Source organism: Scleropages formosus, chromosome 11 (genome assembly GCF_900964775.1).
Source record: "Scleropages formosus chromosome 11, fSclFor1.1, whole genome shotgun sequence".
Classification (NCBI taxonomy): Eukaryota; Metazoa; Chordata; class Actinopteri; order Osteoglossiformes; family Osteoglossidae; genus Scleropages; species Scleropages formosus.
In genome coordinates this window covers 6,504,767-6,520,530 of record NC_041816.1, presented here as the reverse complement: position 1 = coordinate 6,520,530, position 15,764 = coordinate 6,504,767, and the positions used below count along the sequence as shown (strand labels likewise).

At 45.9% G+C, this 15,764-nt stretch overlaps 1 protein-coding gene across 3 annotated transcripts in view; it reads left to right on the top strand.

Annotated features, from left to right (window-relative positions):
* ankrd11 (ankyrin repeat domain 11) overlaps nt 1–15,764 on the top strand; it is an 84,741-nt gene that overhangs the window by 44,483 nt on the left and 24,494 nt on the right. For all 3 annotated transcript variants that reach the window (XM_018752588.2, XM_029256400.1, XM_029256401.1), the window contains exons 3-4: nt 7,114–7,267; nt 9,835–9,967. In XM_018752588.2, the coding sequence (XP_018608104.2) occupies nt 7,181–7,267; nt 9,835–9,967 (220 nt within the window). In that variant the 5' untranslated portion in view covers nt 7,114–7,180. The remainder of the gene's footprint in view (nt 1–7,113; nt 7,268–9,834; nt 9,968–15,764) is intronic.

Genomic DNA, 15,764 nt, shown 5'->3' with positions numbered 1-15,764 from the left:
AAACCAGAAATCACAGTATTCAATCCTAAACATAGAAAAAGTAAACCCAGACATGATTAAATAGATGCTGAAGACCCTGTTGTGATGCTGCTTTGGCACGGGGGCGGAGACTTCACTGCTCCAGGTTCACATTCAGAAGGTCAGAAACTTGTACAACATACTGGGTCGGCATTTTCTTATTTAATGTCCCTCCTTTCCCCTCCCCCCTTATTTGTTCCTCTTTCCCTTATATTATGTTTATATTCACTCAGTTTATGTATTGAGGTTGTCTGACTGAAATTTCTTCAGATTGAAAAAGATGTGTCTATTAAAAGCGCACTTGTAGACTCCAAGGAAAACAGTATTATTTGGTAATGCATGTTTTATCCTTGAAGCCATGTCTGGTAGAACAAAAAATTTCACATCCACAGATTCTGTTCAGCTTGGTCCTGCACAAGCAGAGGAAAAGTGAATGCGCTCTAAATGTTGTAATATGTTCCCTCGTATTAGTGCATTTACTGTTCTTTTGTATGCGTGAAATGCATAAAACAAGTTGTGATAACGGAGTAAATGTTCACAGAAATGTGGTACAATTCACAGTGCTGCACTGTGGGATTTTGAACATCACACTTGTGTGTAATCATCAGAGTTTGGTAGTTTATAGACTTCTATTAACTTAGCAACATTATTCTCTGAGTACTTTTAACTGTCCTATAGTGCTTATGAAATTGAAGTTTTAAACCTGAGTTACATGGTGTCAGACAACACTAAAACTGACAATGACCTTTGCTATCGAGGAGCTCTGTCTTGAAGGAAAAAAAAAAACTTTGCTAAAAGGGCTCACTGTGAAGGACTCACTTGACGGCACAGTGGCGCAGCGAGTAGCGCTGCTGTCTCACAGCACCTGGTGGTGCGAGAGGACGTGGGTTTGATCCCCACTCAGTCTGTGTGGAGTTTCCATGTTCTTCCTGTGTCTGTGTGGGTTTCCTTCCACAGTCCAAAAACATGCTGTTCAGGTTCCTCCTCAGTGTGAGTGACAGAGAGGGTGTGTTTCACTGATGTATGGATGAGTGACCCATTGTAAGTAGTGTATCTAACAGTGTAAGTCACCTTGGTGAATAAGGTGTGTGGGCTGGTAACACTACATAGAGTTCATTGGAAGTTGCTTTGGAGAAAAGTGCCTGCTGAGTAAATACATAAACTTTTTACATTTAGAGAATATGCCCGTCTAGAATGTCAGTGTTTGTGTGCAGCATGTGTCAGTTTGAAACCAGTTCAAACATGGGTTTGCGTTTTGTGGCTGTATCAACGGGTGGAAGGGAGATGTACGTTGCTTTGGAGAAAAGCATCTGCTAAATGAATAAATGTAAGTGAAATATGATTACCTGTTAAAAAGAACCCATTTAGAGATTAAACACACACACACACACACACACACACACACACACACACACACACAGGCTGAAACCGCTTGTCCCAAGCGGGGTCGCGGCATACTAAAGCCTAACCTGGCAACACAGGATGCAAGGCTGGAGGGGGAGGGGGGACACCCAGTCTTCTGCCAGGCACCCCAAGCAGAACCTGAATCCCAGACCCACCAGAGAGCAGGACCTGGCCAAGTCCACTATGCCACCGCACCCCCCAGAGATTTAACAGATTTGTTTTATTTACTATGCTTTTTTAAATTTGATTGTCAGCAACCTGTAACAGCTTGGAGGGCACTGATGAAGCAGGCATGGACATACAGCTTCTTGCTATCTGGCTAGCCTATGGAATTGAAAGTCTTGGATGTTGTGGGGGTTTTTTTTTTTTTTTTGAAGGAAGTATTCTACACAAATTCAAATGAACAAATGAATCTAGTATGTGAAAACATTTCGCACAATGTTAAATCTTGCTGGTTAATTTATTTGTAAGAGAGCAGAAGTTTGTAAAGTTTGTAAAAATCTCACGTGGATGTGCCCCAGCTCATTACAGTAATCTTTGAGGAAAATATGGGGATAGGGTGGGATGTACTGTTACTCAGAGAAGGCCTCACAGAGGTTTGGGCCTCAGAACCTCTCTCCTCAAAACTGCTTTTCTTGAGCATGTGCATCTCTTATGGCTCCTCTTACTCCTGTCACTATCTCCGTACAGAGTGGCCTGTTGTTTTACTATTCTCCTCATTACTGTGCCCTCCCAGCTCCATCCAGCAGCATTAATTTATGTAGAATTAAATTATCCCTCATGGACAGGAAAGCTCCAGTTACTGGCAATAATAGTACCAAACAGCACACTTGAAAGTGAATAACATTCCCATTAAGGTGATGACCTGGATCACCAGATGGACTCTGAAGTGTGTGACATGGCCTCTGTTGGGGCGACTATGTAGAGACCCCAAGTCTTGAGGTCAGTTGGGCCTGAATTTACATAATGGGCCCCCAGGTGAAAATGCTTACATGTGTTATGTGGCCACATGTACTGGCAAGTGTAGAAACAGCATCTTTCCATGGATCCCAGCATGAGGCAAAAAGTAGGAAGTGAATTGAATTGGGCAATTGTATTCTTGATTTCAGAGATGTAAATGTTTGATAGATTTTCAGCTAATACTACTTCCCATCCGAAAGATAGATTGATCGCAGGCACTGTTAAAGAAGCAAGTGCATCAGGGCAACCTATTGTGTCTCTCGTTGAAAGGTTTCTTTTAGAATATGATGAGTAGGAGGTCCCATTTACTGTTCCTGGGAAACTGCGCCTTGTGTCCTTTTGCATTTTAAAATTTCTTTTAATTTAGCACTTGGCTGACAGGTGAAGTGACCAGTCCCTAAAGGTCCCTGGTTGTTAGACAATAACTGATTAATTAAATGCAGGGCTTTTCAATTTTTCAACCTGATTGCATGTCCTGAAGTGAATGAAAAGCTAACCCTCTGTAAACATGTATAGATTCATGAGTGTGCCGTAAAGCACCTCAGGGCTGCTTTATTAGTGTGCTTCTGTGTGATATGTGTGAACATATCTTCCCATGTGCAGATAATTGGGGAGAAAAAGGCCCTCAGTTCTGACATCCTCAGTCAGTGTAATGGTCCATGTCCTGAAATTGTAAGACCATAAGGACAGAGATGGAACTCCCCTTTCTCCCTTATCTTTGACAGAGGTGTCTGCAGCACAGCCAGTCAATCCCGCCTATGTAGTTGGACGGGTGTGAGCCAGCGATGGGAGTGACACTGTGGAGAAAAATATCGTTAGAGCCATCACGCTGATGACGAAGGTCCTCACTGAGCTACCCCCATAGGCAGTCTTTGTCAACCATCCCCCTTTGATTGTGTGCTTCTGTCTCTAGGCAACAGTCCCTGCATATGTTACTGAGGCTGTGTGTCACTCTCTCCTCAGCCCGTACTGGACAGGGCAGGATCTGAGAAGTGAGGAAAGGAAAGATTAAGCCTGGGAGAGAACATGATTTTTTTTTCTTTTTTTTCTTTTTTTCCTCTCCACTACTCTGCCTGCAGCATATCCACAGGAGGGAAAGTCATCCATGCCTGGTCTTTTATTTCTGACCCAGGTCACAGTCCAGAAGGGAGCCTCAGTGGTCCTCAAAGATGGCAATTGTGTGTGATGAGAGCAGCTCTGCCTCAGGTGTAACATGTTGAACTGCTAAGGCCAAAGTGCAGTGTTCTGCCTCCCTTCTATACCCAGTACAGAGAGGTGATGAAATGAGAACGGCTGACTGCAACCAGTTGCCTGGAAACCAGACCACAGTTGCAATGTGGCTCAGCCCAAATGGGTCCACTTCTGAGGAGCAGGGCTGCTGACCCCTTCATTGCACCTCAGACAGAACCACTGACTACCTTTCAGTAACTTAGCCCTGATTTTCTCCCCTGTTTTGCTATGCAGAAATGGTATGTGCTCTGTCCAAGTTTAAAGTAATCAGTGGACTGAGTGTTCATTAGCGTTCACATTTACCTTTGAGTGGGCATGTTTTATATAGCATGACTCCATGTTGTACATGATCATGTAACAATGAGGACTGAGCATAACACATGTAATGACTCCCTATGTACCACAAGCCTTAAAAATAGTAGTTGTTGTAGTTCAAGAGAAACTGTTAGTGTGCGTTTGTTGTAAATTGTGAAACAGATAGCATGTAGTTCCCGCTACATACATTTAATTCTTCTTAAGTTTGCAACTATTTGTTAATCTCCTCACTGTTGTACTGGGTTGCTCTGTCTCTTGGGAAATGTGGCTATAATGAGAGGATGTTTCCATTTGGTTCATTTGGTCAATATTCAGGCTTTATTACCCTCCAGAAATGTTAATCTTTTCATTGTTTTCCGCTCAGAGTGCTTAACATGTACAGCCTGTTTGTGGAATTTATTTCAGTCTTTCCACAAGCTACAAAGGAGAGCTTGCATGAGTCCTTGTTAAAGGCAGTAATGACATTGGTCCCCTAGCACCTGGTAGAGTCAGTCACTTCACCTTGACTGCCTTTGCTCCAGCCAGGTCAAACCCAAACATGTGAGAATGGAATTTGACTGTCTGTCACATGCCAGCATTACAACCTGTGATGTTTCGCTGTCTAAAATTCTCATTTCCAGTCTTCACTCATGTATTCGTAACTATGAATACCATTAAACAAACATGATTTTTTTTTTTGTCTCAGCTACTGTGCTGGTAAAGATAAAATGCATTGTGAAAGTTTACATGAGGCCAGTTTTGTGCCATTTTTCTTGGATGTGGCCATTGACGTAAAAGGTTTCTAGCTTGTTCATGTGAACACGATTGTTTGTATGCAGGACAATTTTTCATGTCAAGATTCAGGCTGGAGATGTCAAACATGGAATATTTTCCCCATCTTCCTCTGGGAAGGATATATTGCATGATGGGGTGGGTGGCTGTTACATGCTGACGTACCACAAAATGTGTTGGCACAACCGTGTAAGATTCTAACAGCCCAGAGCAGTACAGTGCACTGTAATTGTATGTATGGAGCTGTGTATAGGCTGTGTTGTACTATTTCTGGAGTGCTGTGCTGGATGTTGTGTAGGAGGAACCACAAGCAGCAGTGGAGCTTGGCAACTGAGGGGCGCAGGGAGGCGGAGGAGAATCTCAGCTGCTGTTGTGTGGTCAGCCTTCCCAGCCATGCTGTTATGGAAATGCTGAGAGAAGGGCCACGTCTCCCACCGGACTTGTACTGAGGTGAAAAAGGCAGACGTTTGCTTGTAAATTTGTATAAAGGAATTGTGGGCAGAGTCAGAAACTTGCCAGTAGAAATGTTTGAGTGACAGTTTGAGGTTGCCACCTCCTTGGAACATCCTGTTAGCATGGCTTCATTTCAGCCGTTTTAGTTAAATTCATAGTATACCAGAAGGCCAACGGGTCCTTTATCTCACTATGCCAGTCACTTGTGTTGTCACTCAAATTAGCCACATATTTTGTAGTGTTCGGAACGCTAACGTGTGAGTACGTGCATGTGTGTGTTCCAGTTCCTTCCTAATGAGATGAATTTGGATCTCTACACTTTACGTCTCCATCACACTGCCATCATCTTATTAAAGGTGATGTTAAATCGCCACAGCAAAGTATTCCGTAGCCCTTCCAAGCCTCGGACGCCGGATCTTAAAACTCATTAGACTTTGTACTTGGCCTTACTGTCCCCCAAGAGGATCAGAAACTTTAATAATGCTCAGCCCACACATAATGCCCCTGCTCTCTGCATCTGTTGCCTTTTTCTTCCCTTATTTCATTCTTCATTCAGTTATAAAATAAAGCTGCATGCTAAACAGCATCTCGAGGAAAAATTTAAAAATGGGTAAAATTTTCATCGAAGAAAAAATGACCAAAAAGCAACAGTAAGTTTATAATAGGCAGGGGCATGTTTTGGAGTCCTGGGTTTCTACACAGTCCAACCGCTTCGGGCTGAATTCCCAGTTTTGGGCCCAGTTTAAAGAGCTTTTGAAGGAGGTAACCGCACTACCAGGAATTATGGGAAGAGGCTGTTCAAACCCAAGCGTACCTCAGTCCTTGAGGTCCCTTGGTAACGATATGTGATTCACCTTAACTTAGCTCAGTAAACAAGTGTTTGTCATTTTATGCAGTTCTTACACCTACTTCTTGATATTTTTTGCAACCGCAGTACAGTGATCCACTTATGTTTCATTCAGAGTCCTGCATGTCTTCTCTTTTGGCATCACTAAGCACTAGAAGCAATGGTGTTCATCTGGCCTAATTTACTGCCTGGATCACATGATTAATGGCTGAGTAGGGTGAAACGAAATCTGAGTGCTCTAGTCCTGGCTTCAAGTGGCCTACTCTGTTAACACTGCATTTTCAGTCATTCTACCATGATTTCCTGCAGCTGCTCTGTCCTAAAGTTTATATACAATAAATGTGTTTTTTTTTTTTTTTTTTTAAAACCAAGAAATAATTTATGTCTGTCAGTTTGTGACATAATTTGAAATTGTGTTTTGGTGATACAGAGATTAGTCAAGAACCAATGGAGGCCTGGTTTTAGTAAATCAGGGCATTATATTTGTTTTTGCTCTACTTTGGCATTAATCCTGTTTCTTCTGTGCATTTAGGAACAGCACATTGACAGTGCCTTATTTCTATAATGGCGGGAAGAAGACAGAGATATGTTTTCACCGTGTGTTGCCGACTTTGAGATATAAATAGCAGCCTTTGAGTAGAAGAGACGGGGGGAGCATGGCGCCAGGGGAGCATGGAGTGCCAGTGTCGACTGGGTGGGAGGGAGAGTGGAAGAAAGAGGGCAGTTTCAAACCAGACCCCCTCCATGCTGCCTTGAAGAAATTGTTTTATGGATGTGAAAATATGTAGGAAACCTTTACATGTTTACTCAGTCTCCTCTATAGGGGGTCAGGCACTTGGTGCTGCTTTCGATCTTCTTGGGAAAAAGGGACTCAACTTGTTAAACAGGCTGGAATTTGGCTGTGTCTGCATCTGAGTGGCCAACCAAGCTCTCTGTTACTGCCAGAACATTGCAGCGACCCACTGTGCCTGTACTCTTCAAGTTGGGCTTTTTGAAGGAGAATTATTTGAAAATGGAAAGGTCTGTCAAGAAAAAGGGTGGGGCCTTATCTAGTGTTAAGAAAAACACAGTCAACTCAAACTTCTGTCTTTCCTCTCTGTCTCTCCCCTTGGCAGACGGTGGATGACGATGCAATGGAAGCGTGAGGGCGTGAATGAGGTTTGGCGTGGCGATAGCTAAACGATGCCCAAAGGTGGGGGTTTTAAAACGCCCCAGCTGGAGGACTTCCCGCTCAACACCGATATGGTGGAGAAGCAGACTGGCAAAAAGGTAAGCCCACTCCCTTGGACTGCACTATCAGCCTTGCAGATAGGCCTCTTAGTACCAGTACAGGAGATGATTTTCTTCTACCAAAGTCATCGCAGTGGGTGAAACCCAGCTTAAACACCTTTATCTTTGGCATATATGTCATCCTTCCTGGAGAGCTTGGCAGCAGACACAAAACTGAAACCATATTACTGTTTTGAATTAATCATACATGTGCCACCAGTACATTTTAAAAAATTAAAGAACAATGTCCACAAAAATTTTCTTGTCATAATTGTACTGGATCTTTGAGTCTGAAGTAACCTGATTACAGAAGACCATTATCATTTACAACACTGAAATGCTTGCTTACATTGGCGATTTAACTTGTGACATAACAGTTAAGTACAAAAGCAGCTGGTCGCAGGTTCAGATCCCCCCCAGTTAGCCTAGTACCATTGATGAAGCTAAATGAGTAAATGCATGACTGTTGTACTACTGAGATAGAATGAGAAAGTGTTCATGCATAAGATTCATTAAAGACAGAGCCCTTGGAGAGATGAAATAAATTGAGATACAATAATTGTGTCATCGTATTAAAGCTGTTTGTTTGCCCTTTTGTTTACTCTGAATTGTATGTCACTTTGGAGTGAAGAGTCTTGCCCGAAATTACTCCAGTAAAACTACCCAGCTGAATAAATGGGTAAATAATTGTAAGTACCGTAACATTGTAAGTTGCACTGGAAAAAAGCTTCAGCTAAATGAATAAATGTAAATTTAAAAGCAACAAAAGAACATGTTCTCTGCTTTGTGTGACAGTGCAAGAGAGAGTGTTTGTGAACAGGTTGTGTTTTTTTAGGAGTGGCTTTGAGTAAGGGACCCAGTTCTTTCAAAGAACAGTTCCATATTCAGCAGCTCAGAAAAAAGTATTCCTGTACTCACTCTTACATTCCTATATCTGCAATTTTAAAACAGGGTTTAAAATTTTCATTTGTAGTTATTGAGATGTATGGTACAGCTTTGCAGTGTAAGGCAGTGTGTGTACTTGAAATCTGAATGCTTTCTGTTTTGCCGGTGGTGGGTTTGTGTATTGCGGGTAAGGCAGTAATGTGTTGAAGGGGTTGAGGAGGTCTAAGGTCTGCATGAGGCAGCCGGTAACAGCAGAAGGGCTGAGAAATGGCTTGTGTGCATATGTACAGCTTTCTGAGCCGGATTGCATCAGACGCAGTGGAGAGTGGTGACGTTGCTAGGCAGCAGATAAACACCAGTCACGAAGGTAGCTGCAGCAAGGCAGCTCTGCCCATCCCCATGTGTTTGAGTGTGTGTCATCAGGCTGTGCACAGGAGGTTCAAACTCGGGCTGTTTCCTGGGCCTTCGACAATGCCCCACCTCCTTGACCTCAGTGTCAAGAGCAGGGTGCTGTGTGCAAAGCTGCTCCTCACGCTCAGACTGCAAGGTGACCTCATCGGCTCCTTACCGGCTGAGGGTGAGGAGCAGCTCTGTCTGCCAGAAGCTGAGGGAGCAGCATGCTGGGAGCCTGGGAGGCCAATATGTGGCTACCTCATCTTCATGCAAAAAAAGTACAGCTTATTTGGACAATATATACTGTATGTGGAAGCCCAAAGTCTGCAGAAAAATAAGTGCTTCAAACCAAATAACTCGTTTAATTCTTTAATTAATATTTAACACTGTCTATGAGACTGTACCAGAGAGGAATTTAGCCATCTTAGTTTGATAGATGGATATCGGGGGACAGGACAAAGGTTTTTGTTGTTGTTTCACATACTGTATTTCTGTGTTTTGTAATTTGTGAGGTTTAGGTACAAAGTGTAGATAGATTAGTGTTTTGCTTCCTTTATTCTTGTAGGTGTTAGTGCTCTGTACCCTCAGATGTTTGTAAGGGAACATTAAAGTGACTATGGTATGGGCTGCTGCTGCTGCAAAAAAGTGCTGTAGGAAGCAGTAGTTCAGGGTCTTCAGGGTTTCCGGCCCAGACTTTAATGGCTTCCAGTTCCCGTGGAGCTTGGAGCCCAGGACTGCAGCAGTCCCACCCATCTGGGGCTCATCGCTCTGTCCTGGGGATGTTGGGAGGAAATTCCATGGAAAAATCATGCTCTGCAAATCCTGTAATTGCTGGATGTCAGTTGCAGCCTTGCAGATAGGCCTCTGCTGCGGGCACAGCCCATCACCCCACACCCTGCTTCTTGTATTGTACTTTAAATGCACCTTTCATTTAGGACAGCATCACTCTACAGTCTACACATTCATCTCTGCTGCAAGGTGCTGTTTGAGTTCTGCTTTATGCACTGACACATGGCATACACAAACACGTACCTTGCATAAACACTAGTATAAATGTAGTGCACACTCCCAAACACATACATGATGTACACTAAGTGTCTTAGACAGTCATTTCAGAGTATCGGTAAGTGTGTGTTTGCTATTAACATATGGGTTTCTGTATAATCTTCCCCGTCATATTTTTTCAATCCTTGGAAATGTTTGTATTTTGAGTTTAGTTGGGGAAAAGTTGCCAATTCAGAAAAAATGATGATTGAGTGTAGTCACATTTGTCCTTCCCTCTCGTGCAGGATAAAGTCTCTTCAAACAAGACTCCCAAATTAGACCGAAGCGATGGAATTAAAGAGATGAAAGAAAAGGCTCCGAAGAGGAAGCTGCCTTTTACTGTTGGAGCCAATGGAGACCAGAAGGATTCTGACTCAGGTAATGGGAGAAGCAGCTGCCTCACTATGCAATGCAGCATGGCAGGAAGCAGTTCTGCATGCTGGGAGATGAGGGCATCTATGTGTGTCAGTGCGTGTTTAGTCTCTGTGTAGTTGTTTTGGTTTTAAGGACAAAGATGCATTTTTTTTCTTTTGAGAAGGAAGGTGTGATGCCAGCACCTCGAAGAACTGGAAAGTGGACCCAGGTGCAACATTGTCCATACATTGGTTCGAAAGGCAAGGCAAATCTCGTGGTCGGGGGCAGGTGAAGGTTTTGATCCGAGGGGCAAACGTAGTACTCGGTGATCCAGACATGAGGTTGAAGGGACAAGCAATGGTTGTGGCCATGGGATACAGGATACATGGGTGAAGAGATAGCCAAGGGGAAACGAGGAAGGGACATGCAAGGAGCTGGTCAGGTAAGTTGAGTGGCGATCACAGATGGGACAGTTGTCTCATTGAGATTTCACAGCTGGGAAGTGGCAGACTGGTGGTAGTTGTACCTTGTTGCTCTGATTATGTCCAGGTGCTTCTGATTGAGGTGTGGGCGTGGTTGTTACAGTACCACCCCCCCACCCCACCCCCCCCCTCCATGGGGTGACCTCTGAAACAGGGCCCCATCCAGTCTTGATGGTTCCTGCGATATTGTTGCCAGTTCACTAGGTGGTAAAGACCCTCTTGTCGGTGCTTGGAGTCCAAGAGGGAATGCACGATGTACACTGGTGCCCCTTGAGTGGAATGGAAGAGCGATGTCTTGTACAGCTTGAGTAAGGACACGTAGAAGGTCAGGCATATGCGAAAGTGTGGGGAAAGTTGTAACCTGTACCTTACCAGAGTGTCCTGCCTGATGATCTCAAAGGGCCGGGTGAACTGGGGATTCAGCTTCTTGCAGTTATAACTTGATGTCCCGGGATACCAAGGAAACAGCAGAGGTTGATACCCCAGGATACACTGGAACGGAGAAAGCCCCGTCGACTAGTGGGAGAGGGAGTTGTTCTGCCCATGGCAGGAACCTCGATCACTGCTCCTCTTTTTCGCTGCAGTAGCTTTGGAGGAAGCGGCCAAGGTCCTGATTCAGGCACTCCACCTGTCTGTTAGCCTGAGGATGGTAGCCAGAGGTGAAGCTGATGGACACGCCCCTCTTCTCCCAAAATGCCCACCACACTCATGACGCAAACTGGGGCCCTTGAGCTGATATGTGTTCCAGGAAACAGTACGGGCAGAAAATTGCTGTAACAGTTGTTCTGCCATGACAAGGGCTATGGGGAATTTGTGCAGTGGAATCAGGCAAAGGGCCTTGGAGAAAAAGTCAAGGACATCAAATGACGGTGTTACTTTCAGAGACCAACTGGGAAGTCCGTCAAGAAATTTACCACCACATGGGACCAGGATCGGGAAGGCACTGGGAAGGGTTCTGTCAGCCCAGCTGGCTTCTGAGTCGGGGTCTTTGCCTGTGCGTATACCTGCCATGCCTCCATGAATTTCTGGACGTCCTCTTGGATGGAAGGCCACCAGAACTACTTCTGGAACAGGGCGTGAGTTTTACAGCCACCTGGGTGGTCTGCAACTGGGCAGTCATGCACCCAGTGGAGCAAGTCCTTTCCTGCCGGGGTTCCCGTGGGTCCTGGCTCCTCCTCCTCCTAAGCGGCTTGGGGGTCCTGTAGGAAGACTTGGGCAAGATAGGTTCAGGTGTGGCAGGTGCTGGATCCCCATTGCAAACTCAGGAGACTACATCAGGCTTAGTGTTCTTGGACCCAGGCCGATAGGACATCGTGATCATGTCTGTTGGGGGTTTAGCCTTTGGGCCGTCTGCAAGTATTCCAGATTGTGGCGTTCTTTTTGAACCAAGAACGAGTGAGCTTCCTCCTCTAACTGGTGCCCCCAGTCCTTCAGGGCTAGATTAATGGATCACAATTCCTGGTTCTCGATATCGTAATTGTATTCAGAGGGCAACAGCTTGCGCGAAAAGCATGCAGGGTTGACGCTTTGGTGGGCTCGCTGCCTCTGGGAGAGGATTGCCCCAACCCTGTTAACCAAGGCATCCACTTCTACAATGAAGGGTAGTGTTGGGTCAGGGTTGTCGTAAACCGTGTCTTAAACTCCCAGAGAGCCTCTGGGGACCATGCCAACTGGGTTTCCTTTCTACGAAGCTGGGAGGTGAGCGGAGCTGCTATTAAGCTTAAACCCTGCATAAAACGACAGTAAAAGTTCACAAACCCCAAAAAATGTTGCAACGCCTTCACTGAAGTTAGCTTGGACCTGTCTAAAACAGTTTTGACCTTCTTGGGAACCATTGCTACCCCCTCTGGGCTCAAGAGAAACCCTAGGAAGATGACATGTTCTTGGTGGAAAGGGCACTTTTTCCCCTTGACAAAGAGGCCCACCTTCGAAAAAACCTTGGCACCATGAATCTGCTTTAGTGTTGCTGTGATTTGGGGCAAGGGATGTGCTTATTTGATTGTGATGTCATTAAATCTGTGGTAATTGATACACGGCTGTAATCCCCAATCCTTCTTCTTTATAAAAAAGAACCCTTCCAATGCAGGGGGAGGTGGATAGTCTAATGATGCCGGAGGCTACAGCCACAGTAACTTACTCCTCCATAGCCTTCTGTTCAGGAAGGGACAAGGGATAGACTCGACCCTGAGGGTGGTAAAGTTCATGGTAGCAGGTCAATCGCGCAATCCCAGGGCCGGTGTGGGGGGGGCAGGGCAGATGCCCTAGTCTTGCTAAGAACTTCTGTGAGATCCTGATAGGCCTGAAGCATTTTGAGGGGCTGTGCTGCTTTGGGGCTCTCCATGGAGGTGGCCCTACATGGGAGTGACAAACAGGAGGAGACGCTTTGCGGCTCCCAAGATACAAGCTCCTTGGTACTCCAGGAAGAGACCGGATTATGCCTAGCTATCAAAATGTATCCCAAAATTATGGGGTTTTCAGGAGACTTAATGGGGAAAAAGAGATTTCCTCCTCATGGCAGGCTCCTGCCTACAGTCTAAGCTGCTCAGTACGGGATTCAGCCACTCCTGTCCCCAGCGGTTGCTCGTCGAGAACACTAACCGTTAACGTAATGCCACAACCACAAGAGGGTATTCCATGGGCCTCGGCAAGGACAATATCCATATCCATAAAACTGCTAGTGGCCCCTGAATCCGCAAACCCCCAAGCTGACACGTGGTTTTCCCCCTCCACAACAAGGTAATAGGGACCGTGAGTTATGAGGTGGGCTGGAGGGGGTCACTCACCTGTCACTCTGGTAGAGCCACTCCTAGGGATGGTCAATCGGGAAAGGTTGCCACGATGCGGTTAGGATGGCTGCAGTACAAACAGAGCCTCTCTCTGAACCCCTGTTGCTTCTCTGCAGTCATCAGTCATCCTCGGCTGACTTACATGGGTTCCTGGGGCTCAGGAAATAGTCCGGGTACAGACAGAACCTCCTGGGAGTATCGCAGGTATTCTTGGCCAAGATTATGGCTTTTTGGACAAACTGGTCAATGGTCCAGTCTTCATCTCAGAAGGCAAGTTCGGCTTGAATTCAGGGATTCAAGCTCCTTTGGAAGCACACCAGTTTCGCTGCCGAGTTCCACTGGGTCTTTGCTGCAAGGATGCGAAACTGGAGGGCATAAACTCTCACAAACCGGTTACCCTCCTGTTGGGTCAGTAGGCGGCTGGCTGCTGTCTTCCTGGTGATCAGGTGGTCAAAGACTGCTTCAAATTACTTCTTGAAGTGGTCGTAGGAGGGGATGGTGCATTTTCTTCAGACTGCCGTCACCCAGTCCAGTGTGGGTCCCGTCAGCAGTGACACTAGGTAGGTCAGCCGGCTTTCATCCGCGTGACATGTGGGGTAGGCTGGTGAAGACCATCTCACATTGTAGGAGAAACCCCTGGCATTTTTCCAGAGAGTTATTGTATTTCATAGGTGAGGCTAGCCTGGAGTCTGTTGCTGGGTCAGACGTGGTGGCGACTGAGGATAACACAGGGCTATGCGAATGCGGTGGCTCCCTCATCAGGTTGTTCTGATCTTCGCTGTTGTAGGAGCTACAGGATCTCTCGGAGGATGGTCGACAACTGCTGCAGGCTCTGTTAGTGAGAACGGAGCTAGACTTTCTGAGCTGAAACCATGGTCCGAAGTTTCTGGATCTCCACTGGGTCCATGTCGTACTGTGGAATCTTCTGTCACACCGGCGCATCAGAAAACTAGGAAGTGGACCCAAGTGCAGGATTGTCTGTACATTGGTTGAAAGGACAAGGCAAATCTTGTGGTCGGGGCAAGCGAAGGTTCTGAAACGAGAGGCGAACATACTCCCAAGGGTGATCCAGAGATGAGGTCGAAGGGACAAGCAATGGTAGTGACCATAGGAGACAGGATTCCAGGATGAGGAGACAGGCAAGGGGAAATGAGACGCGAGGAGCTGATCCGGTTAGTTGAGTAGAGAGCACAGAGGGGACAGTTGTCTCATTAAGATTCCATAGCTGGGAAGTGGTCGAGTGGTGCCCTTTATACCTTGTTGCTCCGATTATGACCAGGTGCTTCTGATTGATCGGGGGTGCGGTGGCGCAGTGGGTTGGACCACAGTCCTGCTTTCCAGTGGGTCTGGGGTTCGGGTCCCGCTTGGGGTGCCTTGCGGCGGACTGGCGTCCCGTCCTGGGTGTGTCCCCTCCCCCTCCGGCCTTACGCCCTGTGTTGCCGGGTAGGCTCTGGTTCCCCGCGACCCCGTATGGGACAAGCGGTTCTGAAAATGTGTGTGTGTGTGTGTGTGTGTGCGCGCTTCTGATTGAGGTGTGGGTGTGGTTTTGACAGAAGGCCTGGAGAGAATAGGATTGAAAAGAAATTTGTCAGACATAAGACCTTGGAACAGTTTGGCCAGATGTTTCAATCTTCTGTTTTAGTGATTTACCACTCCCTCTTGTTTTGTCTGGTCCTGAAGGAACACCAAAATATCTGCTAATAGTCTTTTGGTATTGTCAAAATGTTCTTCATTAATAATGGCTTGTTTGTTTTCTGGTTAATTGCTACTATTCTTGTACATTTCACTTAGTTGAGTGGAATTACTGATGTCGAACAATAAAATGTGTGCGGAGTCTTGTGTATTTATAGAACATGAGTGAAAACAAATGACAGAGCAGTAGTATTCTCTGAAATACCACAAGTGTCGCGTGAGGGAACTGGTTCAGCAAGTAGTTATTTTGCTCTTTACATTTGCTCTTCCCCCTTCCACTGCTGAATCTGTGCACCTGAAACCAGGCTTGGGCTCAACAGAGGCACAGCTGGGTGTCTGGTCTAGAATGTGGGAACTTGTAGGCAACGTTTAGTCTGAATCTCTGTTCTTCAGCATGAATGCTTTGTTTTGCACTGTTTTGTGTCTGACAATGGACCAATTGTTCATTGTAATTCAAATGAGGGGCTTGTGAGCCTGCTATAGGGACCACTAGGCCTGATGCACAGGACAGAGCCACACTGCCATTGTGTTGTCCCCTGATCTCAGCCACACTGGAACACAGTCTGTGGAGACACTCATCCATACTGACTGACCGTGACTTTCCTTTTGCCCTCTAACATGTTACTCTTTCTTTTGTCCCATTTGTTTCTTCTTTCCTCTCTCTCTGTCCAACTCAAACTATTACCCCTTCCCCAACACACACACTGACCCCACACTCTTGCTATGTTTGTGCCCTGATGCATTGCTTTGTTCTGAACCCTTAACTGTCACATGTGGTTTATCCACACGTTTCATTGGGCCCTTTGTCTTTGGTGTAACATTGTTTCCCCTCGACCCCCGTCAATAATGATCCTCTGTATT